Source organism: Canis lupus, chromosome 20 (assembly GCF_011100685.1).
Source record: "Canis lupus familiaris isolate Mischka breed German Shepherd chromosome 20, alternate assembly UU_Cfam_GSD_1.0, whole genome shotgun sequence".
Taxonomy (NCBI): Eukaryota; Metazoa; Chordata; class Mammalia; order Carnivora; family Canidae; genus Canis; species Canis lupus.
The window spans coordinates 45,837,217-45,864,971 of NC_049241.1; the positions used below are offsets into that span (position 1 = coordinate 45,837,217).

General features: G+C 59.1%; 4 protein-coding genes across 12 annotated transcripts in view; 2 read left to right on the forward strand and 2 right to left on the reverse strand.

Annotated features, from left to right (window-relative positions):
* Positions 1–9,627, forward strand: ANO8 (anoctamin 8). Its single transcript, XM_038566922.1, has 18 exons — positions 1–208; positions 946–1,056; positions 1,172–1,304; positions 1,484–1,622; positions 1,703–1,799; positions 2,407–2,523; positions 2,610–2,737; positions 2,835–2,996; positions 3,237–3,389; positions 3,505–3,631; positions 3,752–3,807; positions 3,915–3,989; positions 4,809–5,609; positions 5,825–6,016; positions 6,130–6,261; positions 6,342–6,452; positions 7,428–8,094; positions 8,950–9,627. Exons 1-18 carry the CDS (start codon positions 103–105, stop codon positions 9,318–9,320), a joined length of 3,678 nt encoding a protein of 1,225 aa, XP_038422850.1. The 5' UTR covers positions 1–102; the 3' UTR covers positions 9,321–9,627.
* On the reverse strand, positions 9,547–19,858 carry DDA1 (DET1 and DDB1 associated 1). 7 transcript variants are annotated; one of them, XR_005375027.1, is made up of 5 exons: positions 18,942–19,064; positions 14,904–14,984; positions 14,615–14,666; positions 13,709–13,770; positions 9,547–12,294 (listed from the first exon to the last, which is right to left on the reverse strand). XR_005375027.1 is itself a non-coding variant. In XM_038566915.1 (5 exons), the coding sequence occupies exons 1-5, from the start codon at positions 19,841–19,843 to the stop codon at positions 12,184–12,186; spliced, it is 444 nt and encodes a 147-aa protein (XP_038422843.1). In that variant the 5' UTR covers positions 19,844–19,858; the 3' UTR covers positions 9,547–12,183. The 7 variants fall into 7 exon arrangements, 6 of the variants coding, with proteins under 6 accessions (XP_038422843.1, XP_038422847.1, XP_038422845.1 ...); XM_038566915.1 differs by lacking the exon at positions 18,942–19,064 and adding an exon at positions 19,702–19,858 and having other exon boundaries at positions 14,904–14,980; XM_038566919.1 differs by lacking the exon at positions 18,942–19,064 and adding an exon at positions 19,127–19,246.
* Positions 19,732–27,755, forward strand: part of ABHD8 (abhydrolase domain containing 8) — an 11,094-nt gene continuing 3,070 nt past the window's right edge. Inside the window, exons 1-3 of one of the 3 annotated variants that reach the window (XM_038566912.1) lie at positions 23,703–23,910; positions 24,578–24,686; positions 25,100–25,844. In XM_038566912.1, coding sequence (XP_038422840.1) covers positions 24,647–24,686; positions 25,100–25,844 — 785 coding nt within the window. In that variant the 5' untranslated portion in view covers positions 23,703–23,910; positions 24,578–24,646. Of the gene's footprint in view, positions 19,908–23,702; positions 23,911–24,577; positions 24,687–25,099; positions 25,845–27,755 lie in introns of those variants that run through there. The other 2 variants (XM_038566914.1, XM_038566913.1) reach the window with 2 other exon arrangements.
* Positions 20,821–22,404, reverse strand: MRPL34 (mitochondrial ribosomal protein L34). The gene is made up of 2 exons (XM_038566921.1): positions 21,739–22,404; positions 20,821–21,520 (listed from the first exon to the last, which is right to left on the reverse strand). Exons 1-2 carry the CDS (start codon positions 21,783–21,785, stop codon positions 21,307–21,309), a joined length of 261 nt encoding a protein of 86 aa, XP_038422849.1. The 5' UTR covers positions 21,786–22,404; the 3' UTR covers positions 20,821–21,306.

The window sequence follows — 27,755 nt, forward strand, 5'->3', positions numbered from 1 at the left end:
GTCTCCACCTCCAGCGCGCTCCGCCGGCTGCACCGGCCCGATGAGCCCGCGGCCCCCCGGCGCTCGGGCCGCCCGCAGCCCCTGACCTGACCTGCCCTCGCCATGGCCGAAGCCACCTCCAGCGCCGGGGGCACGTCCCTGGAGGGCGAGCGTGGCAAGAGGCCCCCGCCTGAGGGCGAGCCTGCAGCCCCGGCGTCTGGAGTTCTGGGTATGTGTGCGGCGGCCGGATCTGACAGCGCTGCAGGTGCCTGTGGTGCGCGGCGGCCGGACGGGGAGTGGGATTGGGGTCAGCCGTCCCGGGCCTAGAGTCCTGTCGAGGGGCCGGCTTCTCCCGGCACTGCGGCTGCGGCGAGGCCGGCGCGGCTGGGACGGCGCAGGGGGCAGGGGTCCCCGCGCAGAGACGCGGACACGCCCCTCCGAGAACCCTGGCCTGGGGCTGAGCTCAGTCACCCCCTGGGCTATCAGATCGCAGCCCGGCAGGGATGCGCTTGAGAGAGCCTCTCCGCAGAGGATACAGAATCCTACGGTCCTGGGTTCGAATCCCAGCTCGCCTGTGTGACCTTGGGTGCGTGACTTAAACGCCCAGGTCCTCAGTTTCCTCACCTGTGAAATGGGGGTAAGAACCGCGCCCAGCTATGAGGACGCGCTGACATGATATGGTGAAGTGCTCAGGGCTGCTAGTGAGCGCCCCATCGATTGTGGTTTTGGAGGCGGAGCTGGGCCTCAAGAATGAGTAAGATTTGTAAGGGAGGACCTGGGGGAAGGGCGTTCCTGGCTGGTTGCAAGGACGAGGGGGGAAGGAAACAAGCCAAGGCCAAAGCTTGCAGGTCCTTGAACGCCAGACCGAGTGTGTGAGCAGGGGCTAGGGCGGGAATGACTGAACTGGAGGCTGGGGTCCTGGTCTGGGAGTGGCCTGACCTGGGTCCTGCCCCGCCTGCCCCCTAGATAAGCTTTTTGGGAAGCGGCTCCTGCAGGCTGGTCGCTATCTGGTGTCACACAAGGCGTGGATGAAGACGGTGCCTACGGAGAACTGCGACGTGCTGATGACCTTTCCAGGTACCTGCCCGCTGCCCAGATGTGCTCCCCTGAGCTGGGCTCCCCTGAGTAGGAGTCTGTAAGAGGCCTCGGACCCCTTGTGGCAAGAGCCATCAGTCCCTGTGCCCCTTGGCAGACACGACTGATGACCACACGCTGCTATGGCTGCTGAACCACATCCGCGTGGGCATCCCCGAGCTCATCGTGCAAGTCCGCCACCACCGCCACACGCGTGCCTATGCCTTCTTCGTCACCGCCACATATGAGAGGCGAGTCTCTGTCCCTGGCCTCTCGCTGACCCTGCTACCCAGCTCCCCGCCCTTCAAGAACCAACTGCAAGGTCTAGCGCCCTGCATTTGTCCCAGGTGGCCGCCAGGTACACCAACCCTAGCTCCAGGACGTGAGCCAGGGGTCTCCCCGTGACCCCAGCTCCGTGTCTTCCCGGCAGCCTACTTCGAGGAGCCGACGAGCTGGGTCTGCGCAAAGCAGTGAAGGCCGAGTTTGGCGGGGGCACCCGCGGCTTCTCCTGCGAGGAGGACTTCATCTACGAGAACGTGGAGAGTGAGCTGCGCTTCTTCACCTCCCAGGTGCGGCCAGCTCTGGCTCCCAGTGCGCATCCCTAGTCCTTGGGCTGCTGCGCCCTGTGCTCAAGCCCTGTCCCCCGCAGGAACGCCAGAGCATCATCCGCTTCTGGCTACAGAACCTACGCGCAAAGCAGGGCGAGGCGCTGCACAACGTGCGCTTCCTGGAGGACCAGCCAATCAGTAAGTGGGCGGGACCAGCCTCCAATCACGCGTGGGGAGCTGGGTGGGGCTTAGGGTGCAGCCTATCGGGAGCGAGGGGGCGGGGCCTAGAGACAACCGCCCAAAGGCTAGTGAAGAATTGGGTGGGGCCCGGAGACATCAATCAATGCGGTGAGGGGGTGTGGCCTTAGTGTAGGGGTGTGGCTTAGCTCCCGGGAGGCGTGTCCAAGAGAAACCTTTCTCTGGGTCTGGGATAAGGCAGGGGCAGGACCATGGACAGCACTCCATGCCTTGTGAGGTGTGGCCCTGGGCCTCAGTTTCCTCTCCCAGAAAGCAGCTGCTGCAAGTTCACCTTCTGATGCCAATTTAGCACCATTCCTCAGACGTTCGCAGCAGTGAACTGAGGCCGATGGCTTTATTTAAATACAAGGTTCCACCCTAGGACCTCACCCTCCAGGTGGATTCCTGCACCCCCTCCTGCCTGCCTCTGCACCTCCCAATTCTGAAGGAGAACCAGACATCCTGCCCACTCAGAACTCCTCCCCTGGGAAGAGCTTCTGAAGATTTAGAGGCAGGGAAAAACTGTGACTTGGGTTTCGGCCAAGGTCCTGCTCTTATCGCTCCACAGTCCCTGAGCTGGCAGCCCGTGGGATCATCCAGCAGGTGTTCCCGGTCCATGAGCAGCGCATCCTGAACCGCCTCATGAAGTCATGGGTGCAAGCTGTGTGTGAAAACCAGCCTTTAGGTGTGGCCCCAGGTGGTGTGGGGGGGTGCGGGAGTTTCAGGAAGCGGGCAGGGCTGACCAGGACCCCCTGACTGTGCCCCTGGCAGATGAGATCTGTGACTACTTTGGAGTGAAGATTGCCATGTACTTTGCCTGGCTGGGTTTCTACACATCAGCGATGGTATACCCAGCTGTTTTTGGCTCCGTCCTGTACACATTTACGGAGGCTGATCAGGTGCTGGGAATGGGCTGGGCAGGGGCTGGGGTACCTGAGACACCTCCCTCCTCCCTGGGCCAGCTTGGCCAACAGCTCAGCCTTCTGCCGTCCCCAGACAAGCCGGGATGTTTCGTGTGTGGTTTTTGCCCTCTTCAACGTGGTCTGGTCGACCCTGTTCTTGGAGGAGTGGAAACGGAGGGGGGCAGAGCTGGCCTACAAATGGGGGACGCTGGACTCACCTGGAGAAGCTGTGGAGGAGCCACGACCCCAGTTCAGGGTCAGTCGGGGGTATCTGAGTCCACGGACTCCAAGAGTGAGAGGTGGAGGTGGGGGGCACTGCAGGGCAGAGATTGTGTGAAATTGCATTTGAGGGACTGGAAAAGGTGTACTAGGTGTGGGCACCACAGAAGCAAAGGCGTGGTGGGAGGAAATTGAATTCAGAGGACTGGGAAGGTGGGGGAGGGGCAGGGGCAGCCCCTCTGGCCTCCTGCTGAGCCCCACCCCCACCCTCTGCCAGGGCATCCGGCGCATCAGCCCTGTGACTCGGGCTGAGGAGTTCTACTACCCACCCTGGAAGCGGCTCCTTTTCCAGCTGCTTGTGAGTCTCCCGTTATGCCTCACCTGCCTGGCCTGCGTGTTTCTGCTCATGCTGGGCTGCTTCCAGCTGCAGGTGACCTCCAGCCCCCAGCCCTGGCCTTGGTCCTTGACCTGGCAGCCACCTGCCCAGGTCCACTCCGAGCTAAGCCCGGATGCCAGGGTGACCTGTGAACCCCCTGCCCCTGCAGGAGCTGGTGCTGAGCGTGAAGGGGCTGCCCCGTCTTGCCCGTTTCCTGCCCAAGGTTGTGCTGGCTCTGCTGGTCAGCGCAAGTGCTGAGGGCTATAAGAAGCTCGCCATCTGGCTCAACGACATGGGTACGCCCTGCCAGGGGAGGTCCCGCTGCCCTGGGGAGGGAGGCCCCTACTGCCCTGCAGGGCCCCCTGCTGCTTTCAGGGGGCTTGGGCCACCTCCTCACTCACCCCTTCGGCCCCCAGAAAATTACCGGCTGGAGAGCGCCTACGAGAAGCACCTCATCATCAAAGTCGTCCTGGTGAGCGGTGGCCAGCAGGCAGGCAGCAGGGAGGCTGCAGGGGGCGTGCGAGGGGCTCCTGGGGACAGGGCAGCAGAGCGATTGCCCACCTTACTTACTTCCCACAGTTCCAGTTTGTTAACTCCTACCTGAGCCTCTTCTACATTGGCTTCTACCTCAAGGACATGGAGCGCTTGAAAGAGGTGAGATCCCCAGCCCAAGGCAGTGCCCCCCAGTGGCGGCCAGTGGGGGGTCGGACTTGGCCCAAGGGGTCCACGGGCTCTCCAGCCCCTCCCCCGCACCCTCCATCCTTCTCTCTCTGTCCGTCCGTCCGTGTGTCCTCTCTCTGCCTGTCGTCCCCCATCTGTCCGTCCACCTGTCCGTCGGTCCCTCCACAGCTCCTGCTCGTCCTGTCCCTGTCCCAGAGCCTCGAGCGGCAGCTTCGGGCGGTGCTGGTCCCGCTCGCGGCCCTGCGGTTCCACCTGCTCCTCCTCTCCCTCCGGGGCCTCCTGCTCATGGCCCGGGCCAAAGTATGGGCAGACGGCAGGCCTGCAGGCCTCGCCAGGGCGGGCAGTGTGGCTGTGCTTGGGGCCTCACGCTGCCTGAGCCTCGGGTGCATGTTCCAAGGCGCCGGGGCCCTGCTGATGGGGTGCAGATGGCAGGGGCCTCTCGAGGCCCTGGGTACCAGCTGAGCTCCTGGGCAGGGCTGCAAGCAGGGGGACCCCACAGCAGGCCTCCCTGCAACATGCACTGCAACTGCAGGAGGTTGGCTAGGAACGCTGTGGCCCACTGGGCTATGGTTTGTGGCAGATGAATGGTGGTAGAGGCTGCCGGGGCTGAGTGCTGGGGCCTCCACGTCCGTCCAGGGACATCTAAAGGGCTGGAGTTAGCTACTGGCTTCAGGGCATGTGTCTGGAAACTTGCTCCCGGAGGGCGGGTGCCCAGTCCCAGCAGCCCGCCCCGGTGCCCCGGGCCCCGCCCGCGCCCCACGTGGCCTCTCTCCTCCCCCTTCCTGCCCCCAGATGCTGGCCACTCTGCTGATCACCCGCCAGTTCCTGCAGAATGTGCGCGAGGTCCTGCAGCCTCACCTGTACCGCCGGCTGGGCCGAGGCGAGCTCGGCCTGCAGGCAGCCTGGGAGCTGGCCCGTGCCCTGCTTGGCCTGCTGAGCCTCCAGCGCCCCGTGCCCCGCCGCCTGGAACCCCAGGCTGAAGAGGGTGGTGGTGGTGGTGGCAGCGGGGGCCGCAGGTGTCTCAGTGGGGGCTGCGGGGCACCTGAGGAGGAGGAGGAGGCCACAGTGGAGCGGCGGCCTGCAGGGGAAGGTGGGGAGGTGGGGGATGGCCCTCGAGGGGGCAAGGAGGAAGAGGAAGAGGAGGAGGAGGAGGAGGAGGAGGAAGATGACGAGGAGGAGGGTGAGGAGAGTGGCCTCCTGGACTGTGGGCTCAGGCTGAAGAAAGTCAGCTTTGCTGAACGAGGGGCTGGGCGGCGGCGGCCTGGCCCGGAGGCCCTCCTGGAGGAGGGGAGCCCCACGATGGTGGAGAAGGGGCTGGAGCCGGGAGTGTTCACACTGGCCGAAGACGACGATGAGGCCGAAGGGGCTCCCGGCAGTCCTGAGCGGGAGCCTCCGGCCATCCTGCTCCGCCGGGCTGGGGGCGAGGGCCGTGACCAGGGGCCAGATGGGGGCCCAGACCCAGAGCCGGGCTCGGGAGACTCGGGCCGGAGGCAGCGGCGGCAGAATCGGTCATCTTGGATTGATCCGCCCGAGGAGGACCACTCTCCGCAGCTCACCCAGGCCGAGCTTGAGAGCTGTATGAAGAAGTACGAGGTGAGGACGGCATCTGAGGATCAAGGCCCGGCCCTCTGAGGGCAGGGCAGGCAGTCTGAGGGTGGAGCTAGGGGGCTGGAAGCTTGCTGGAGGGGGCAGCTCTGGGTCCATTCAGCATAATCAGAGGGAGGTGGGCTTGAGAGAAGGTAGTCTAAGGAAGGAGGCATCCTGGTCCAAGGGAGGGCCCAAGGCCACACCCAGGCACCCGCCTGCAGGACACGTTCCAGGACTATCAGGAGATGTTCGTGCAGTTCGGCTATGTTGTGCTCTTCTCGTCTGCCTTCCCCCTGGCTGCTCTGTGCGCCCTGGTCAACAACCTCATCGAGATCCGGAGCGACGCCCTCAAGCTGTGCACGGGGCTGCAGCGGCCCTTCGGGCAGCGGGTCGAGAGCATCGGCCAGTGGCAGGTGTGGGGACGGCCGAGGCCCAAAGGGAGTCAGGGTGTGCCGGGGAGGGGCGGGAGGCCCAGGAAGGGGGGCCGGACCCCACCTGAGCGCCCCACCCCCGTGTTCCCCTGCAGAAGGTGATGGAGGCCATGGGCGTCCTGGCGATCGTGGTCAACTGCTACCTGATCGGCCAGTGTGGGCAGCTGCAGCGCCTCTTCCCCTGGCTCAGCCCCGAGGCGGCCATCGTGTCCGTGGTGGTGCTCGAGGTGGGGCCGGTGGCTGGGTGGAGGAGCTGGGGCGCGGCAGGGCGTCCCCGAGCCTGCAGCCTCCTCCTCTGTCACCTCAGCACTTCGCGCTGCTCCTCAAGTACCTCATCCACGTGGCCATCCCCGACATCCCAGGCTGGGTGGCCGAGGAGATGGCCAAGCTGGAGTACCAGCGCCGGGAGGCCTTCAAGGTACGCTGGCGGGGGCTGGGCTCGGTTCAGGCCTTCCCTCGGTGGGGCTCCTCCGGCCTGCCTGGCTGGCAGCCCGCTTCCCAGCAGCAGGGAGGAGGTGCAGAGCCCAGTGTAATAATTAGCACTCCGAACAGGCCGGTCCCTCCCGGAATCCCTGGTGGCATCCAGCACCAGGCTGGCACTTGTGGGCCTTTAGTCATCGCCAGCTCACCGGCGGTGTCCTGTTTGGGGCCAGGGACACAGCTGATGCTTCCTAGAAGCCCAGCTTCTGCCACATTCCTCGGAAAGCTGCGGAGTGGGCCAAGGAGCTCAGCAGCGCCAGGCGGCGCTCTCCACGATGACGGAATGTGTCTCTGCGCTGCTCGCGTGGCCCCTCACTACAGGTGGCTGGCGGGCGCTTGACATGGGCTTCGTACAACTGCGAAATGCAATTCTTATTTTATTTTAATGATTTAAATCAACACCGACAAAGCCACATGTGGCTCCTGGACTGGCCAGCATGGACTCTGGTCTGTGTCAGTCGTGATTCTATCGCTGGGTCTCCAGAACGCAGAGAACTGTTGAGGCCCGATACGTGTTTACTGCTCACCCAGGTGTTAAGACAGTGTCTGGCACATGGTGGGGGACAGAGTTGGTGGCCAGTAATGTTCGCTTTCTAAATTCTCAGAAAGCACTGGCACAGATCCAGGAATGCAGTCGGTGCCTAATAAGTGGTTAGATCTCTCCCTGCTTCCTTGGAGAGCCCCAGGGCAGTTCCAGGGATGCACATGGGACCCAGTAAGTGGTTAGATCCCTCACCACTTCCACAGAGAGCCCCAGTGTGGGTCAGGAATGCAGCTGGTGCCCAAAAGGTGTTTGGATCTCTCCTCCCTGCTACAGAGAGCACCAGCAGGGGTGTGGGGGCCCCAGCTGGCACCTGCTCAGCTCACACGCATTTTCTGCCCGGTCCCTGTGATGGCTCTGTTCTGCCCACAGAGACACGAACGCCAGGCCCAGCACCGCTACCAGCAGCAGCAGCGGCGGCGGCGGGAGGAGGAGGAGCGCCAGCGCCACGCGGAGCACCATGCCCGGCGAGAGCGCGATGCCAGTGGCCGGGAGGAGGCTCGGGCCGAAGGCTCAGGGCTGGACCCCGCTGCCCCCGAGAAGGCCTCCACCAAGGCCAAGGGCGGTGGGGCAGGTAGCCATGGGCAGGAGCGGCCCAAGCGCCCGGGGTCCTTGCTGGCACCCAACAACGTCATGAAGCTGAAGCAGATCATCCCGCTGCAGGGCAAGTTCCTGTCGTCGGGGGCTACGTCCTCACTGGCCAGTGCGGGGGCCGGCCCTGCCGCCCGGCCACCCCCTGCCCAGTCACCCACGGGTAGCGACACCCGCCTGCCAGCCTTCCTCAGCTTCAAGTTCCTCAAGTCGCCTGAGACCCGGCGGGACCCAGAGCGCAGCCACTCACCACCCAAGGCCTTCCACGCCAGCAAGCTCTTCCCTTTCGGCGGGGCCCGGGCTGACACCGGGTCCAACGGGGCAGGCGGGCAGGCCCGGCTGGACGGGACCCCCGGCGGTGGAGGAGGCCGAGCCCAGCGGAGTGGGCCGGTGGACGAGGCTGCGGTTGAGGAGCCGGACGCACCCCGGCCTGAAGAGGAAGGCTCAGGTCACAAGCTTTAACTCGGGGGTGGGGACTCTGGGCCCGGCTCTGTGGGAAGGGGTGGGGTGGCCAGGCCTGGGGAGAGGGGCTGCAGGGGACAGAGGAGGCCCGGTCTCTGGTACCGGTTGGGAACCTGGGTATGTGGTATGTGGAGCCTCTCAGTCCAAGCCTGCCCAGTGTCTCCAGGACCCCTGAGAGCCAAAGCCCCCTGTCCCAGTGCCTCTCCCAGGGCACCCTGCCCACCCTGCTCTGGGGCCAGGAGAGATGAAGGAGGCTTCTTCATTCACCACCTGGCCCAGCCTCTCCTGTTCCTATAAGACCCCACACCCAGCTCACTCTGGGGGGACTGGACCCCCCAGGCCTCTATGCAAGTCCCTACCTGCAGCCCAGCTGTTTGAGGAGGCCTTCCTTGGAGGTCGGGGCTGGAGCTGCCCACTCCCGGAGCTCGCGGAGCTCGGGGTGCTTGGCCACAGGCCACACCCACATCTGTGCTCAGCAGAGGTGCCAGTCTCATGCTCCTCCCCACCCCCACCCCTACCTTGCCAGTCCCAACCCCAGCCCCACCCAGCCCCAGGCTCCAGCAACTAACTCCCCTGGGAGCCCGAGGTGGCTGCTGCAGCACCAGGGACACAGGTCAGATATCAGAGGGACTTCCTCAGACCGTCCTTCTCCCCATGACGGGGAGGGGCCCAGTGCCCAGAGGCAGGGGACGCACCAGAAGACGCCCACCCCTTGTCACTGATCAGAAGCAATAAGGCCCTCGATGTGCCTGGAAGCCCGGGAGGGGGCGCGGGCAGGGTCCGAGCGGGGTCCGGCGGCGGGGGCGGCACCCCCCCGGAACGGCCCCTCTCGCCTCCGCAGGGACAGCGCTGGCCCCCGTGGGCGCCCCTGCCCTCCGCAACCGCCGCAGCCGGAGCCCCGCGCCGCCGCCGCCGCCGCCAACGCCGCTGCCCCGGCCCCCGACGCCGCCCGCAGGCTGCTGGCAGTGGGACGGGCCCTGGGGCTGCGGGGGCGAGGGCGCCGCCCCCCGCCAGGCCCCCGCCCCCGCCGCCGCCGAGTGCCCGCCCTGCGCCCTCGCCGGGCCCCCGCCCGCCCCGCAGCCCCTGCCGGGGGACGCCAGCTTCTACAGCCTCCCCCCGCCGCCCACCTCCGAGTCCCCGGAGCCCCCGGCGCCCTCGCCCAGCCCCAGCCCCAGCCCCCAGGCCGTGTGCTGGCCCAGCGGCTGGCACTAGCTCCGCCTTCCTGTTCTCATATGCAATACCAGTCCGGGGACGGGGCGGCGGCCGCCACCCAGAAAACGCGCTGCGCTTCGGCCCGACGGCCCCCCAGTGTTGGCTGCCCCCTCCTGGGGCGGGGCCGGGGGCCGGGCCTCCCCTATCTGCCGTTTTCCTTCCAACCGGGATGGGGGAAACGAAAGGAATCCCCCCCAAAAAAACCAACAGAAAACACAGAATAGGCGATTATTTATTTGTTTTTAATTTATTTTGTCATATTTTTGTAAAACGGCAGAAATGCAATAAAAAGTATATTTCAACAGTGCCCGAGGACAGAGCAGTGGAAGGGGGATCAGGGGGCCCAGTGACCTGTAGTTGGTGCTGGCTTTCCAGGGACCTAGCAGGCCTAGGGTGGGTGCCCCTCCCATCCCATGACCCTTGGGGGCCTCCTCCTAAGAACTGGGTCTTGAGGCCACAGATGGAAAACTCCAGACTGCACCAACTCCAAGTCGGCCCAGATTTGGGGGCCCTGGGAGGAGCTGCAGAGCCTCGGGCCCTGGCTTCAGCCTCCCAGACAAAGGAAGAAATCTCAGTGTTGAACAGACTCAGCAGTTTGGGTGCTAGGCCTGGGTCCTGAGTTGGCCTTGGCCCTGTAGGGGGACAGGGGTGATACAGTCCTGTTGGCCCCATTTTCTGGCATAACTGCTTCCCCGGCTGCCATGAGGAGCCACATGCGGTGGAAAGAACTTGGGGTATATGAAAATCAGAAGGCACCTGGCACCCGCGTCTGGATGTTGAGGGGATGGCACTTGCAGGGATGGCATTGGGGAGCGGCCGCGACACCCTACCGCAGGGGTTGCTGTCAGACCCAGTTGCTGGGACTCTACTTCTACCTCGTGTGGTCAGGGGGGGTGTGCAGCCCCTCCCACCCTCAAGCGTGTCCACAGCCAAAGGCTCCGAGTCTAGTGGGCCCTGCCGAGTGGCTGGGGGGTCCTGGGGGAGCCAGTGTGAGGAAGGGGCACTTTGGAGGGTTATGAAAGAGAAACCAGGGTTCACCAGAAGCAGGAGAGCAGCCTGTGCAAAGGCACAGAGGTGTGGGAAGGCAGAGTTTGGTGTCTGAAGGAGCAGAGGAATAAGGGGCGGTCCCAAAGGCAGGAAAAGTGGGCAAAGGCTGGCTGAGGAGCCCACACTCAGGAGACCTCAGTGGTCCCTGGCTCTGGGACCCCTGCCTGAGCCACGGATTATGCTGACAGGAGACGAACCCAGTCTCTCGGGGAACCAGGGCAAGAGGCAAGGGCAGCATTGACACCTGTTCCCACTGTCCTGTGGCCTTTGAAGCTAATAATTAGCAACACCACATGCCTGCCTAGCATCAGACCAAGCCCTGGGGCTGGAGATTCCAAGGCATCTGAGCACCTCTGGGGACTCAGCCCACCAGAGCACCACCCAGGTCAGCTTGCATCTGTGACTGAAAGGACTCAACACAGGTATAAAAGCCACCCAGAGCTAGGAGGAAAAGCTCCTTGGCCCCAGGGCACACCTAGGTGGTGAACCCTAGAACCTTCCACCTGGGAGGCAATGGGTGGCCCATTCCGGAGCAGTCTGGCTCAGTCAGGGCCCTCCACAGTGATAATCTGGGGTGGGTTCCCCCTAAGGCCTGGTATTCCTTCCAGCTCCATAGCCCAACCATTCATCTCCCCAAAAAGCCACAGCACTCAGTTCCCAGACATGGCCCCCACTTGAGACTGGTGCAGAGGGAGAAACAGAGCTCCCCCTAGCCCCAGGCCCAGTGTTCGAAGCCTCAAACCTTCTGCCTAGAGCCTGAACGCCCCCTAGGTCTCCAAGCTCAGGCCCAACTCAGCCTAGCTGACAGCCCACGAGTGGCTGTGGAACTCCGCTGACCGACACAGCCCCTGGGCTGGGTGTTCCTTGCAGCTCCGTGCACCTCATCTCTGAATCAGGCGCACTTGAGGCCAGGCCACCTGGGCTGTCTCCACAGTGGCTGGTGGGCATGCCACCCTGACCCAAGGCATCCAGGGCGTGGGTTGACCACAGTTATGTCCTTGGCGACATGGACCATCTCTCAGGGGTGTCCTGGTCCTTTGGGACACCTTGTCAGGTGAGGCATGGGGGTGGGTCCAGACAGGTCTTGGCTCTGAGCGAGGTGGCCATGGCAGGCCCATGAGAGAATCCAGTGGGTCCCAGGGCCCTGGCACGTGGGGGCCCCTCTTGGCTCCTCTTGGTGATGACGAGTCGACTCTCAGTGGCTCCGTCCTCTGGGGCTGAGGCACACGGAGCAAAGACGCGAGGTCGAGTAGGAAAGATCCTTTTATTGGGGTGGACACGGAGCACGCACTAGTCCATGATAAAATGACTTAAGAGAAAGATCCGGAAATGCCGACTTCTCCCCCTGGCACACATTCAGAGCAAAGCCTGGGCACAGAATAGGTCCCAGCCAAGTCTTTAAGGCCCGGACTGGAGAGCAGGAGCAGGGAGAAAGGCTCCCACCCATGCTGCTGGGCCACAGCAGGGCCCTGGCTCTAGACCCTTGCAGACAAGCTCTGGTTTTTCCGGAGGAGAATTGGAGGGGGGTGGGGGAGTAAAAGGGGGTTCTGGGTAGTGGGGTTTGTGAATAACAATGTTTTTTAAAAAGCATCTACCAACATCACACTACTGGGTCTGACGTCCCCTTTAACCATCGCTTGGTACATTTTACAGCATAAATAAAAACTCAAGGAAAATAAATACATCGGCTCCTATGAGGTTGGAAGTGGTATGGTCAGGTGTGGTGGGCCGGTAGGGGCAGGGCAGGGGGCGCTTACACAAGGCGGGCGGGCGAGGAGCAGACAAGACAGGAGGCGCCTGTGGGGGAGTGAGAGTCTTAAGTGTCCTCATGCATGTCCGGGCTATCGGTCCGTGCGACCTTGCGGGGGGGTGCAGAGCTCTCACCCTCAAGGTCCACTTGCTCCTGGTCTCTCTTCTTTGCGGCATTCTGAGAGGCACGGGAAAGGAGAGGGGGTGTTAAGTCTTCACTGGGGTGAGCTCCTGAAATCCTGTGTCTGGGCCTGGAGCAGGGCAGTCAATCCAGGGTCCCTCCTGCCCGCCAGACCTCCCTGCACAGCCACAGTCTGAGGGGCCGCCAGCCTGGGACTGCCAGGCACTTCCTGGGCACTGTGAGAAGTCACCACCGCTGGCAATGACCCACACCCCATCCAAAACACCTAGGGAAGCAAGCCGCCCAGCCAGGACGGGCAGAAAGAACTCAGGAGCCACCCAGGGGAGACGTGCATTGCTGCAGAATAGGAAAGCGGGCCTGGGTGGGGAACTCTCCTTTCCAAGGTGGGAAGTAAGGTCTGTGGGGTAGGAGGACTGGGTGGGCTAAGTAGCTTCAGATTTTCTGAGCAGTCACTTCGTCATGCGGTCCCCCTCCAGCCTGGCCCAGGGCAGGTCTCTGTCTCACGTTCAATGTTAGGCAAAAGAATCCCCAAACCGACTATGATGCAGAACAACACATTAACATCTTCATTCAAGAAAAAGAAAAATTGGGGGCTCCTGGGTAGCTAAGTCGGTTAAGTGTCTGCTTTCGGCTCAGGTCATGATCTGAAGATCCTGGGATAGAGCCCCACATCGGGGCTCAGCAGGGAGCCTGCTTCTCCCTCTCCCTCTGCCCCTCCCCCTCCACTGGTGCTCTGTCTCTCACATGCTCTCTCAAATAAATAAAATCTTTTTTATTTATTTATTTATTTATTTATTTATTTATTTATTTATTTATTTATTTAACTTTTTTATTTATTTATGATAGTCACACAGAGAGAGAGAGAGAGGCAGAGACATAGGCAGAGGGAGAAGCAGGCTCCATGCACCGGGAGCCTGACGTGGGATTTGATCCCGGGTCTACCAGGATCGCGCCCTGGGCCAAAGGCAGGCGCCAAACCGCTGCGCCGCCCAGGGATCCCTAAAATCTTTTTTAAAAAAAGTCCTGTGTCAGAAAGGAAGCCTCAGGGGAGTGGGGGTGCAGCTTCTCACTGCAACTATGCCTGCTTGTATCCCCTAAAGTTTTAACCATGTGTACGTTTCAGCACTGAACAGTGACTCTAGGTAATAATGCGGTCTATCTGCTGCCAGGGCTGCTCTGGCAGGCTGTGGGGAGCCAGGCCTCCGTGGTACCCAGACCTTGGCACCCCCTGACAAGCCCCTGCCTGTCCCTGAGCACCAGAACCCTACAGCCTCCATGCAGCCATCCACTCCTCTGAAATGCTCTTCCCTCCCCTGGCTGGCCTGGCAAACTCTGATTCAGCTACCAGTCACCTGGTCCTCCAGCCACCTGTGTCCTTCCCCCACTTAAACCCCCGCTGCTGGCCATTACCGTCCCCATGAGCTCTAGCACCTGACCCCATGTGCCTTACCTTTTTGTCCCATTGCTGATGTAGGTAGCGCAAAAGGATGTTTGTCTTTTCTGTCACGATGACTGAGGAGAAAAGGCAGAGAAAGTTGCAGGCAGAGGCTGCAGGTGACCCAGCCCCCACCCTGGCCTGCACTGCTCCTACCAGGACAGGTGCTCACCCCTCCCAGGTCTCCTGCCCACCTCTGCTCTGGGTGGCCTTGCTGGGACCCCAAGTCTGCATCCCACAAACACAGGTTTTTGGGAAGCCTAGTGTTTTTGCTCCCAAATACATAGCTACTACCAGGGAACCGAGCCGGCTACTCCACCTGGGTCCCTGCTTTCTAGGGAGAGATCGAACCTTCTGCCACAAGTGGGATGCCACCCCTGGGTAGGGAAATGAGCCCCAGCACATAGGTCCAGGCAGACCAGGAACACAGATCTGTACAGCCGGGCCCCAGGGACCACAGAACCCACCATGCAGGGTTCAGGTAGATTCTTCTTCGCAATTAAATAAAACACAACCACAATAACCTTAATTAAGCTTCTCCTGCGCTGCAGGCTCTGGGCCTTTCTCTGCAGGTCCCTCTACCTGGTCGCCTCTACTTCCCTGAGCTGCCTGCCCCAGTCTGGGTGGGATCCCTCCCACAGTACCCATCTCGGGGTCTGTGATGTGGTGCTGGTAGGGGACACCCAAACTTATGGGAGAGGAAGGGGAAAGGGCTGGTGAGCAGCAGATAAGGGCTAATGAGGGCCCTCTCGGGGGCTGGACGTGGATCCCAGCATGTGGAGATTAGGACGGTCCCAGAGAAAGCCAGGCTTCCCACTACTCCCCGGAGCTGGGAGCTGAGTGGCATCCCATAGGTCACCACCTGTGCTGCCCTGCGGCTCCTCCCCTCAGCAGCCAGGATGAGACAGACAGGCCACTTACTCTGTTCAGATGGGTACTCCCGGGTGGGCAGGTAGACTGAAGGACGCCGGTTCTGCAGGAGAGTTGAGGAGACATGGGTTAGGAGAGCAAGCAGGCTGACTGGGGCCCCTTCACCCTTCAACTGGGCACCCACCCTCCAATGAAGATAGAACAATGTGCAAAGAAGTTGGGCGGCACCTAGCTTAACGACCAGTCTCTGCTCCCCGCGAGACCCCAATGGGCTGTGCCCATCACCCCTTTCCCTCTGGCAGCTCCCCAACCGCTTCCAGTGCCCGGAGCACGCACTCACCGAAGCTTTGCACACAGAGTCAGCATGAAATCGACTAAAATTGCTTTTGTTGTAGACAGGCAGTCCTTTCAAAAAATCTGCCTAGAAGACAGGGAAGATGGTAAGTGAGACCAGGCACAGTTCAGGTCACCCCTGGAGTACTCATGAGACTGGGCTTCTGGGTGACTTCCAGTTTCCATCTTAGTGTTCTTCTGTTAAGTTTTCCAGAATGCTACCCTTAAGCTGGCTACCTGATGTGCATGCTGTGGTGACCAGAAAAAAGTTAGGGGGCCCTGGGAGAATTGAGCATTCTCTTTTGGGGTCCTTCCAACAGCCCTGTAACCAGGCGAGAGGCGGGAAAACTGAGGCTCAGAGAGGACAGACCATTTGTTCAAAGTCAGGAACAAGCAGCAGGGTGGGAAGCTGGACCTGGACCCAGCCTCTATGCCTGCTGAATATTAAACTCCTGGTTTCAGGCGGCCCGGGTGGCTCAGCGGTTTAGCACCGCCTTCAGCTAAAGTGTGATCCTGGAGACCCAGTATCAAGTCCCACGTCGGGCTCCCTGCGTGGAGCCTGCTTCTCCCTCTGCCTGCGTCTCTGCCTCTCTCTGTGTGTCTCTCATTAATAAATAAAATCTAAAATAAATTAAATTAAATTAAAATAAAATAAAATAAAATAAAATAAAATAAAATAAAATAAAAAATAAAATAAAACAAAACAAAATAAAATAAAATAAAATAAAATAAAATAAAATAACATAAAACTCCTGGTTTCTTTTCCATTTATCCACCTTGGCCTGGATCTGGAATGGGAAAAACTCATCTATCCTTAAAAACCCTGTGAGCCAGAGTGATGAATTAACAGGGAGCAGGGCCTTGGGTAAAGGGGAGAGAGTGGCCAGTACACAGGCTGCGGCTCTACAGTAACCGTAGTCCAGGGTCAACTGAACTCCCAAGTCGTAAGAAAACTCAGAAATCCAAGTCTTAATGTGCCGTCACCAGGTTGTTCAAGTTGGCTGGGCTTTTTATAAAATGCTGTGTAGACCAAAGCAAACAGGTCTGTGAACAGGGGTCAGCTCAGGGGCTGCTCCTGGGGCACATGACCCAGAGGCCACTCCATGAAGGGGAGCGTGCCCTGTCCACGTGCGGAGCCTGGCCTCTCACGGGGAAGGCCAGATTCTGCAGATCCACAAGGCTGCCGGGAGCCAGCAACTGACTTTATTCACAGCCCTGACTCGTCAAAAGTCCTTTTGCACTGATACTCCGGCATGAGCTGGGCAAAAAAGGGTGAGGATTCTGGAGGGGAAAGGCTCCGACTCTGCATAGGATGGGACTCTCAGCCATAAGATAGGGGCAATAAGGTCCATGAGGGATCCCTGGGTGGTGCAGCGGTTTAGCGCCTGCCTTTGGCCCAGGGCGCGATCCTGGAGACCCGGGATCGAATCCCACGTCGGGCTCCCAGTGCATGGAGCCTGCTTCTCCCTCTGCCTGTGTCTCTGCCTCTCTCTCTCTCTCTCTCTCTGTGTGACTCATAAATAAATAAAAATTAAAAAAAAATAATAAAAAATCTAAAAAAAAATAATAATAATAAGGTCAAATAGAGCTATGTCCACCTCAAGAGACTGAGGCACTAGAGCATGAGGATGCTCAGAGAGGAATGATGGCTGAGAGCCTGGGATAGGGAGTGACTTCTCAGCAGAACAGGAGGGCAACGCTGTCATCAGGCCTGGAGTGGGGCAGCTAGGGAGGGGTTCCCCAAATGGCCCGCCAAGGGCTGAAGTCACCGCATAATAAAGATGAGGAAATTGAGGCCTTAGAAGGGTCACATGGTACTTGTCTGAGGTCACTCGGCCCCAACAAGAAAACAAGGAAGTAGACGGACCCAAGTTCACCCAACCTCAAGAAGCCAAGCTCTTTGTGTTACATGCCATGCCAGTGCCTCAGTTTCCCTGCCTGAAAACCAAGGGCCCAGAGCCCCTGCAGGCTACATTAACCCTGCTCTGGGAGACCCATCCCCATACCTGAGCCCAAGCTAGGCAACCTCAGGGAAGCAGCTGTTCAGATGATCCCTCCCACCAGCCTCTAGGGCAAGCAGAAGCAGGTGTCCTCACCTCTGCAGGGCCCAGCCCTCGAAGAAGACCTACAGACCTACCACTCTGGAGCCAGCTCAAAGCCCCTCTAACTTGCCTCCTCCATCCCAGGACCCTTGCCCCAACTCCACCCCAGACTATGGGGCCAGCTTCATCCAGCCCGCAAGGTTTTCCTCAGGCTCCAACTACGTGTCAGGCCTGGCACCAGCCACAACAGAGTGGCTCTTGGCCCTGGGAAGCATCTAGTACACAAGGACACAGGTGCTCATTAAAGAGCCGTGCAGTGACTACAGAGTGGCTATGAAGACAGGGTGCCGTGAGGTGATGTGTGAGACCCAGGACAGCACTGGGGAAAGATGTGGCTGATTTGGAGGGTCAGGAAGGGCTGCCCAGAGGCAGTGATGCAGGTACTGAGCCCTGAATGGTGAAGAGAGGCCCCCGTCCCTGTCAACGCCCTCCACAGGTCTGGCTCGACTTGGCCTATGCTGTCCTCCTGCCACAAACCCCCTATCTCTGCTGGTGCTGTGCCTTCCTCCCAGAATGCCCCTCCTCTCCCCATGTGGGAAACACCCACCAGCCGCTCCATCCAGCTCAAAATCCCCCTCTGCCTCTTTCCTCTCTCCACACCTTGGGGACCTCTGCCAGAGCCAAGATCACACCCCAGCGAGGTCATCTGTTGACACATCCACCTCCCTTGCTGGACTGACTCCTCCCTGAGGGCAAGGCAGGGCTGTCTCAATGCTGGACCCCTGGCAGGGCTCACATGGAGTGAGAGGTATGGAAGCCCCAAGCCCACACTCAATCCTGGCCGGGCCCCTCACTGGCTGTATGACCTGGGGGAAGTGGCCTCCCAGCCTGGAAAGAGCTTCTCAGAGAGCTCCCTGGAAGGCCAGCTGTTACATCAATGTGTTTGTGCTGAATAAATGAATGAAGACAGTATGACTAGTACTTCCTGTCAGCTAAGCAGGAAAACAAGGCCTTGGACACAGGGAAGGAATCCTCACTCAAGCCAGACAAATCCTAGCCACAGCTAGGCCTAGAAGCTGTCCACAGCCTCAGCAAACACTCACTGAACATGTGTGTGCCATCCCTGGGGCAGACAGCCCATAAGCGATCCAATCAAAGGGAGATGAAAAGAAAAGGTGTGTCAAGAGAGGAGACACAAAGGGCCTCCTGAAGTCAGGAGGGGATCCTCCGAGAAGGTGATGTTCACAGGAAGAACATTCCAGGCAGAAGAAGCAGCAGGTGCAAAGGGCCTGCGGTGGAAGGGACTTAGCAGTGTGAGGACATGAAAACAAGGCCCATATGGCTAAAGCTTGGAGAGGGAGGAGTGAAGAGTAGAGATGAGGTCACAAAGGTAGACAGGGGTCTTGGGGACTGAGGGGGAAGCTGGGGTTTCATCTGGGTTACAAGAAGCCCTTAGAGTATCTTATATGCTAGAAAGTTGTATAATGAGATTTATATTTTAAATTACAAGCTCCCTCTCGTTCCAGGTGAATTACAGACTGCCAACAGGGCAGGATGGAAGTAAGGAGATCAGGAGGTGGCTGGGAGAGGCATCCAAGCAGAAGGTGGCAGTGCCTGGAGCAGGGCACACAACTGTGGATGAATTCACAATGCATTCCAGAGACAAAGCCATTAGAACTTCTTATAGACTGGACATGGGGGATGAAGTTGCAGCAACGAATCAAGGACAACACCCAGGTCTGGGGACCCCCATGCTCAGAACCCACTTTCCTATCTCCTTCTTTTGCCTATCCCCCACCACATCCCATGAGCTCTGGGTTGTGGGCTGGGACTCTGGGTCCAGCGCCAATGGCGTTTTGACCTGCCCTGACAAAAGCTTGCATCACCCGTCAGTCCTGGGGATGCCAAGTAGTGGGGGATGGGGGGGGGCCTTGGGCACAAGTCTGATGTCCCACACTTTACAGGTTGGGGGACAGAACCCCAAAGAATCATTAGAGACAAACCCCAGGATGAGTAAATGGCCCAAACGGCTGGCATTATTCCCACTTCAAGATAGGAAGCCAGATGGGAGAAGATGCCCCAGGCCCCAAGTCACCCAGCTCATCTGTTGAGCGTTCACTGTCCTAAGCCCTTTATGACATCAGTTCTCTGAATTGTCACAACCCTATGAGGTCTGGACTGCTGCTACCTCCATTTAACAGGGAAGAGGGCTGGGGACCCGAGAGATGAAGTTACTCCGTCCTCGGGGCAGGTCAGGGCCGGGAATGCTGGGGGTGGGATCAGGGCTCTGGGGGACCTGGGCAGTCTGTGATGTCGCACTTCCTTTGGCGACAAAGCCCCACATGTCACAATGTCAAGCCCCCCTCCCCCGCCCCAACGCCCAGACCCGGCTCCCAAACCCTCCTGAACTGGAGAGACCCAGGCCGGGTAAGCCAAGGGCTAGGCCTGAAACGGGGGTCTCGGGGGACCCCGTCCCCACCCCCACCGATTTCCGGGGTACCAGCGACCCGGAAATGAATGGATTGTCAGGGCCTGGAAGCCTAGATGGGGTCAGGGGTCGGAGAGAGGAGCCGGGGCGCGGTCAGCAGGAAGCTCACAGCAGGGTCCCAAGGTTGAAGGTTATAGGGCAGAGCGAGGGGCGGGGCGGGGCCTGAGGGGGCCGGGCAGGGAGGTGAGGGGCTTCAGGGATTACTAGAGGTGGGTGGGCCCGCGGCGCCATTTTGTCGAAGGGAGGGGAAGTACGGGCCCGGCAGCCTCTCTCACCATCTTCTGTTTCCTCCGTCGCTGCCTCAGCCACCGCCTCAGCCGCCGCAGCCGCCACCACAGCCGCCTTCTTAGCCGCCGCCGCACAGTAACTTCCAGCCACGGCACAGCGCACACTGATGGCGCCGCCGCCCCCCCTCATTGGCCTGCCTTCTAGCCCCGCCTCCAAAGTAGCGGCCTCTGCGCACTCCCATTGGCCAGATCCCGTAAGTCACGCGTCCATTGGCTACCCCACCTCCTCCCTTTGTGGTCAAGTTCGGTTGAGGAAGCAAAACCCCGCCCGGGAATTGGAAGCGAAGGCAGCAAATTCCGGAAGTGGGCGGAGGCCCTGTCCCCGAGGCCTCTTGGGACTTGTAGTCCACAACTCCGGGAGTTCCGCAGGTCTCTTCTTTTTCTAGTGTTTACTTCACTTTTTAATATGGTGTGTCATGCAATTTGCACAGCAGCCCCGGAAGAGAGGGACCTACCGCAACACTCCCAGCATCCTCCGCAGAATCCAAACTCTAGGTTTCGGCATATCTAAACTGCTCCGTACTTGCTGCTTCCTCTTTGAATTGACAGCTCAGATTCTCTTGTTCATATGCCCCTGTGGCTCCCCAGCCACCCAAGGACCCAGTCTCATTCCTTTGGCCCCGAATTTTGGGACCCTCCGGGGGGTATCCTTTTATCCTGACCCCTGGATCTAATCCTTTCTCCCTTTGGGCCCTCCCAGGTCCTGCTAACCGCTTCCAGGAAGCCCTCTGTAACTACGTTCTTCCAAATCCAAGCCAAGCAAAACTTCCTCTGGGCTCCCATGGCCCTCACAATCCTCCTCTCAGCCCTGACTACTTTGTCTCCAAACTGCCTTTAAGTTTGAAGGCAGCAAGGTTAGACAAGGACCCAGCACCCAGTACATAGGAAGCGCTCAAAAGTTCTAAGTGGAAGCTACTGAGTATTATTATTCCAACAATGCGGCCAAGGGGAAATAAGCACCTCATTTCATAGGAGCCAAATGAGCCTCAGAGGGCCAAGGGCTTGCTCAAGGTCACACAACCCATCCCCAAGGAGCAGGGGGATTCACACCCCAACTCCCCACAAGACCCCCCAGACCTGTTAAAAGTAATGACGTAAATAAGAAAAAATGGAAATTTCAACATTTATTAGGCAATGATATTAAGGAATTCTTAACCACTTTTTTTAGGTGTGTAAAGTTTTGTGATTATGTCTTTAAGAGCCCTTTTCTTGGAGAGATGCATTCTGAAATACTTAAGAAATAACCCAATGTCTGAGATCTGCTCTCAAATAACACAGGAGGGCGCAGGTGGGTTGTGGGTAACTGGTGGTGAGAGCCGTGAACAGAATCCACGGGGTTCACTGGTGACCACTACTGTATGTCCGGAATTCTTCCTAATTCAGTATCGTAGAAAGAGACTCGGCAAGGTCTGAGCTCCTGCTTCTACTTTCGGTACAACCCTAGACTTCCCCCCAGTTCAAGGAGCGCTCATGTCTGAGTTGTCCCAGCTCCCCACAAAAACAAGAGCAGGAGCGGTTCCAGGAAGGGGAAATGCTCCAATGGGGCGGGGCCGTGGGGGGCGGGGTAGGGTCCCGCCGGCAGCTTCGCGCTCCTCAGTGGCTCAGCGACTTGCGGCCTTTGAGCATGCGGCGAAGGATGACCTGGACGCCGGCTGGCGTGCTCAGGCGCCGGATCCAGCCGTGTTTGTGCTTGCGTTTGATGTTGCTCGGCTGATACTCGTTGCCACGCGCCTTACCCCGGTTCTGCTGTGTGGCGAGGAGTCCCCAAGCGTGGGGAAGCCCGGGCCTGGCCCGGGTCTGGAGCCACCTGCGGGGACGGGGGCAGGGCGGAGAGACGGCGAGAAAGGTCAGAGGGGGCGCTGCGTCCCTAACCCTAACCTCTTGGAGCCTCGGCGCCCCCGCCCGTGCCGGGACGGAGCAAAGGCGCGAGGCGTTGGCAAGTCGTGTTGTCGGTCAACAGCAGACACCAGCCCCCGACACCGCCCTTGTTCCCGGATTTGGGGAAGGGTCCCCGTGGGGACTCACCCGACGCGACCCAACTGGCGACCTACGGATCCCATCAGGAGAGCCATGTCCGGCCGCCGGGCGCGCCGTCCTCGCGCCAGCTACTCCAAAGTGAATAGGCTCCGAAGCTGCGTTAACGAAAACCCCTGGGAAATGTAGTTTGTCCTACGCGGAGCCCGCGTGGCCGCCGGGTCCTCCAGGAGTGGTCGTTCTGCGCCTGCGTCCCATCGGCGGGAGCGTCCTTCTCCGCAAGGGCGTGTAGGTCCTCACGCCGGCCAGCAGGTGGCAGGCGAACGACACCCTTTAGGCATGCGCGTGCGTAGAAGATGTTGTGTCCCGAGGTCCGCTGGGAACTGTGGTTCCTTCTCCTGCCGACCGGCAGAGGGTGCCCGGAGGTGACCGTGGCGCAGCTGGTGGCAGCCTCAGGAAACGGCTGGTCGAGCCTCCTTCCCCCAGCAGGCGGCAGGCAGATGGCACACAGCTGGCTGGCAGCTCTTCTCTGGGCCCAGCCAAGTCTCTGCTCCTTGGCGGGGAGCCCAGGAGACCTAAGTCGGGGTTGCCTGGATGTCCTTGGGGTGGTCCCTGCTTCTCTCGGGGATTCGGTTTCTCAATCTAAACCTCATGTGCTGCAAGCTTGCCCTTGGTGGTACCTCCACTCGAGCTCTAGAAAAATTTTTCTAATACTCAGAGCCCCTTCCCCCCTCTCACCGCCTCTACAGCTCCTCGTTGCCCCAGGGAAGATATTCAGCTCCTCTGGCAAGCATATGAAGCCCTCTATACACACACACACTAAATTTCAGCCACACCCTCCTATGCCTGATTCTTTATTCATCTTTTAAAATCCTCAGATTTTTTTCCTCTCCCCAAGCCCCATCTCTCCCTATGACCCAACCCTACGATTCTCCCCAGACTCCCCCAAAAGTCTAGGGGGCCCTCAGGGGGGCCAGGCTTGTGGCTGAGTCTCTGCAGGGGCCCCAGAATCTCCCAACTTGGAGGGCGGGGGGTGGGGGGGTGGTTTCTGCATGAATCAACTGTAGTCTTCCTGGAGCACCCTGAGTGGGCAAGAGTGGGAGGTGGGACCTAATCCAGCTCTGGCAGCAAATTCCAGGAGTTGGGAGTGGGCAAGGAACGGTTAACCCCTTGTCCTCTGAAGCCCATCCTACCTGCACCATCACTTAGCAAACCCAGTACAGCATTATACCACTAAACCAGTACGGGAACGCCGATGATGTATTGAGCACTTATTGCGCTGGGTGTTTTTACCTGCATAGCAAATTCACGAAGGGATCAATTTCACAGAGAAATAAGTGGAGTCTCGGAGAAGGGGTTTGGCCAAGGTCACTATCAGCGAAGGGCAGAAGCTGGATTTGAACCTTGGGATCTCTGACTCCGGCTGACACCACAGAGTCACCGGTTAGATTGGCCGATCTGGGAAACTCCAGTTCCCTAATTACTCATAGCTTCAAGTCGTCTGTTTAAAGGTTTAACGAGTAACGACTTCCAGGACTTGATACCACAGAGCCGTGGTTTTAAGTTCCGCCTCTGCCCCGCAGCCCCCCAACCCCGCCCCCGCCCCGACCTTGCCTTGTGACCTTGTGGTCTTTATGAGCCTCAGTTTCCCCACCCGAAATTGGAAAGATCTGGGAGTCTCTAGAACGGAAAGGTCAGCACCGACAGGATTATGGGGTCCCGGTTTGGAGGGCACAAAGCAGGTCGGAGGCAGGGGCTAGACGAGGGGGATCCCATTCGCAGTAAGGGGCTCCGGCTGCTCTCCCCCCAGGGCTCCGCAGACCCGTCCGGGACCCCTTCTGGGCCCTGGGCCAGGCCCAATCCCTCCCTCCACCTCGGTAAGCCTCTGAAGGGGGTGGGGCCGTTGTCCCCTGAGCCCGCCTCCATCCCGGAGCTCCCGCCTAGGATTTGCAGTCTAACTAGGCCAGGACACTTCACGGCTTTGATTGGTCTAGACGCCCATCCGTCGGCATACGACCCCTCCCCCCGGGGAGACACTTAAAGGGCCGGCTCTCTCGGCGGCCGCGGGATGCCCCCGCGCTGACCGCCTTGGGCCCGAGCCTGCCCGCGTAGACGCGGCTGGTTCGACCCCGTGCCACCATGTAAAACGGCGCCGCAGGCGGACGCTGGCTTCCCCGCCCGGGACCCCTCCGCCCTGCCCCGGGCTACGGGGCCCTCGATGAGGTGAGCGGGGAGTGGGCTCCGGCGGGGGGCATCGAGGTCCCTGGGGCTTCCACTTGGGAAGGGGGTGTGCACAAAGCCAGGGCTCCGGCTCTTAGGAAGCCGCGGAGCCCCAGTGGCTGCGACCCCGCCGCAAGGCTTCCTAGCACCGGAGAGGCAGGGATCTGGCTCTGGGGAGGGGACCTGGCGTGGCGCATCTGCGTCCCCCTCCGCAATCCGGGGCTGGGATTCCACTGGAGTGGGGGGCGCGACCTGCCTCCCCTGTATCACCGAGTACGGGCCTGGCCGTGCCTTCGGCGTGTCTCATCCCCGCGGCGCCCAGGATGGGGACGGGGGAGGGGTCGGTCCCATCTCCAGGCCCTAGACAATGGGGGTGCGCTGCACGGGTATCCCCCTTGAGTTATGTAACTGCCTGTGGTTGCCATGGACACGGGGGGGGGTGGCCCAGGGAGCAGGATAGAGGCCTGGAGGGGCCCCCAAGGGGGGCTTTACCTTCTCCATCCTCATCTCCACCTTTGGGGATTGTGTGTCAGACCCCCGGAAGTCAGGGTACCGACATGGGTACAGATAGTCTGGGCTTCCGCTTGTCCGTCTGTGTTATTGATCCAGTCTGGGTCTTGCGGAGCTGGACAAGGCCTTCTGGAACTCAGTCCCTAACCCCCTTGCCCAGGGCCTCACCTTTCAGGAGCCAGGTTCCCAGACCTGGGATGGGGGCTCATTGGAATCTACACCTTCCCAGATGCCTTCAGAGGCAGTCAGAATGTGCCCATTTGGTGAAAGTAAGTTAATGAGAATGTGCATGAATGGATGGATGGATGAATGAATACGTGGGTTACAAAAGCCATCGCTGCTATAACCTGGAACTGGAGGGGGTTCTCATATGCCACAATGTCTCCTCCTCCAAGAAGCAGTGCTTGACTATACCACCTTCCCCATGGACACCTCTTGGGGTCTGCCATAGCCAGGTCCTTCTCTCTAGGATAAGCTAGGAGGGTGGCCGACCAGCATGCAGGCACTGGCTAGACAAAATACCTCCGTGCTTGGCTGGCTCTGGCCCTCCAAAAACTTGGAGCCCAGAAGGCGCCCCCCTGGTGCAGCTCACCTGACCCAGGTGCAGGTTTTGGGTGCTGTGGGGATGGAGGGCTCCTCATTTATTAGATGGCCCCTGAGATGGCTGTGGCACTACTTGCAGGACACACCATGCTGACTGGGGTGACCGACGGGATCTTCTGCTGCCTGCTAGGCACACCACCCAACGCTGTGGGGCCGCTGGAGAGCGTCGAGTCCAGTGATGGCTACACCTTTGTGGAGGTCAAGCCTGGCCGTGTGCTGCGGGTGAAGCATGCTGGGCCTGCTCCGTCGCCTAATCCACCACCACTTCCAGATGCTGCCCATGGGGACCGGTCTGGCCTGGTCCGCTGCCAGCGCCGAATTACCGTGTACCGCAACGGGCGGTTACTGGTGGAGAACCTGGGCCGGGCACCTCGAGCTGACCTCCTGCATGGGCAGAATGGCTCTGGCGAGCCACCGGCCGCCCTAGAGGTGGAGCTGGCCGACCCAGCGGGCAGTGATGGCCGCTCAGGCTCAGGCAGTGCTGGAAGTGGCAGTGGTGGCCGGCGGCGGCGAGCCCGGCGCCCCAAGCGCACCATCCACATTGACTGTGAGAAGCGCATCACGAGCTGCAAAGGTGCCCAGGCCGACGTGGTGCTCTTTTTCATCCACGGCGTTGGCGGCTCCCTGGCCATCTGGAAGGAGCAGCTGGACTTCTTTGTGCGCCTGGGCTATGAGGTGGTGGCACCCGATCTGGCCGGTCATGGGGCCAGCTCGGCACCCCAGGTGGCCGCAGCCTACACCTTCTATGCGCTGGCAGAGGACATGCGTGCCATCTTCAAACGTTATGCCAAGAAGCGAAACGTGCTCATTGGGCATTCCTACGGGTAAGCCAATGCTGGGGTGGGGGTGAGGGTGAGGGGTGGCAGGTGGCAGGGACTGGACACCCACTTGCCATCACTGATTTCTCTCTTTAAACACTCTCATTAACATCTGTAACAAGATAGGGATTCCCGCCACCTCTGCTATTGTTTCATACCATTTTAAAGCAGTGTTTCTCAGCCCCGACACTACTGAAATTTTGGGTTAGGTCATTCCTCTCTGTGAGGGGCTTTCCTGTGCACTCTAGGATGTTGAGCAGCATCCCTAGCCTCTACCCACCGGTTGCTGCTGGCACAATGACCTAGTGATGGTCACAATAATCAAAAGTATCCTCAAAAAAAAAAAAAAAGAGAGAGAGAGAGAAAAGTATCTTCAGATACTGCTCTAGGTTCCCTGGAGAGAGAGAGAGAGAGAGAGAGAGAGAGAGAGAAGTATCTTCAGATATTGCTCTAGGTTCCCTGGCAGTCAGAATCATACCTGGCTGAGAACCACTGTCTTTTAAGTTCAAAAATCACTTGTTCTGGAGATACCAATGCCTCCAAGGAAGGGCTAATTAGAATCCCATAAAGTCTTTTTACAAGGGCACTGGTTGCTCTAATTCACTCCCCCTTAAAGGGGTGATAGATAATACCATTTAGCATTTAGGTGAGTGCCCACTGCTTTTAAGACTCTGTGCCTGGGTGCCTGACCATTGCCAACTGGTACCATTCTCTCTCTTACCCAGGAAGAAAGGCAGGATCTGATCAGTCAGCTACTTTTTTTTTAATGCTTTATTTTTAAATATTTTTTAAATATTTATTTATTCATGAGAGACACAGAGAGAGAGAGGCAGAGACATAGGCAGAGGGAGAAGCAGGCTCCCTGCAGGAAGCCTGATGTGGGACTCAATTCTAGGACTCCAGGATCATGCCCTGGGCCAAAAACAGACACTCAACCACTGAGCCAAATCAGGTGTCCCTGAGCCAGCTACTTTGAGAACCACTGTTTTAGCAGTGTAGCCCATGCAATTAGACAAGAGAAAGAAATGTTACATATGTTTCTGAAAGGAAGCCAGGCTGGGTACTAACATAGCTCCTCTTTGTTCATATGAGAACACCCCCAAAAGTAGATGCTTATGCTAAATGTTTCCTTCAAATTTTTTGTTTTTGTTTTTGTTTCCTTCAATTAAATGAGCACCTATCTGTGGTAGTTCCTGTGACCCCATAACAATGCTATGAGGACAGCCCAGTTACCATTTCACAGATGTGGAGACGGAAGTGCAGGGAGGTTAAGCAATCTGTCCAAGGGCACCTAGGGAGTCACTGGTACAGTTAAGTCCACCTGACTCCTGCTTGTATCCTGTCCCTCTTTACAGCCAGGGTTGGCAAATTTTTTCTTTTTTACAAATGCATTTTTTTAAAAGATTCTATTTATTTATTTATTTATTTATTTATTTATTTATTTATTTAATTTTTACTTATTTATGATAGTCACACAGAGAGAGGCAGAGACATAGGCAGAGGGAGAAGCAGGCTCCATGCACCGGGAGCCCGACGTGGGATTCGATCCCGGGTCTCCAGGATCGTGCCCTGGGCCAAAGGCAGGCGCCAAACCGCTGCGCCACCCAGGGATCCCAAAAGATTCTATTTATTTATTCATGAGAGACACAAAGAGGGAGAGAGAGAGAGAGGCAGAGACACAGGCAGAGGGAGGCAGGCCCATGTAGGGAGCCTGATGTGGGACTTGATTCCCGGGTCTTCAGGATCACGCCCTGGGCTGAAGGCAGGCGCTAAACTGCTGAGCCACCCGGGCTGCCTGGCAAATTTTTTCTTAATGGGCCAGGTAGTAAATATTTGAGGTTTCTAGGACATATGGTCGTCTCTGTTGGAGCTTCACAACTCTACTGTCATAGCAAAAAAGCAGCCATAATTGTAAAC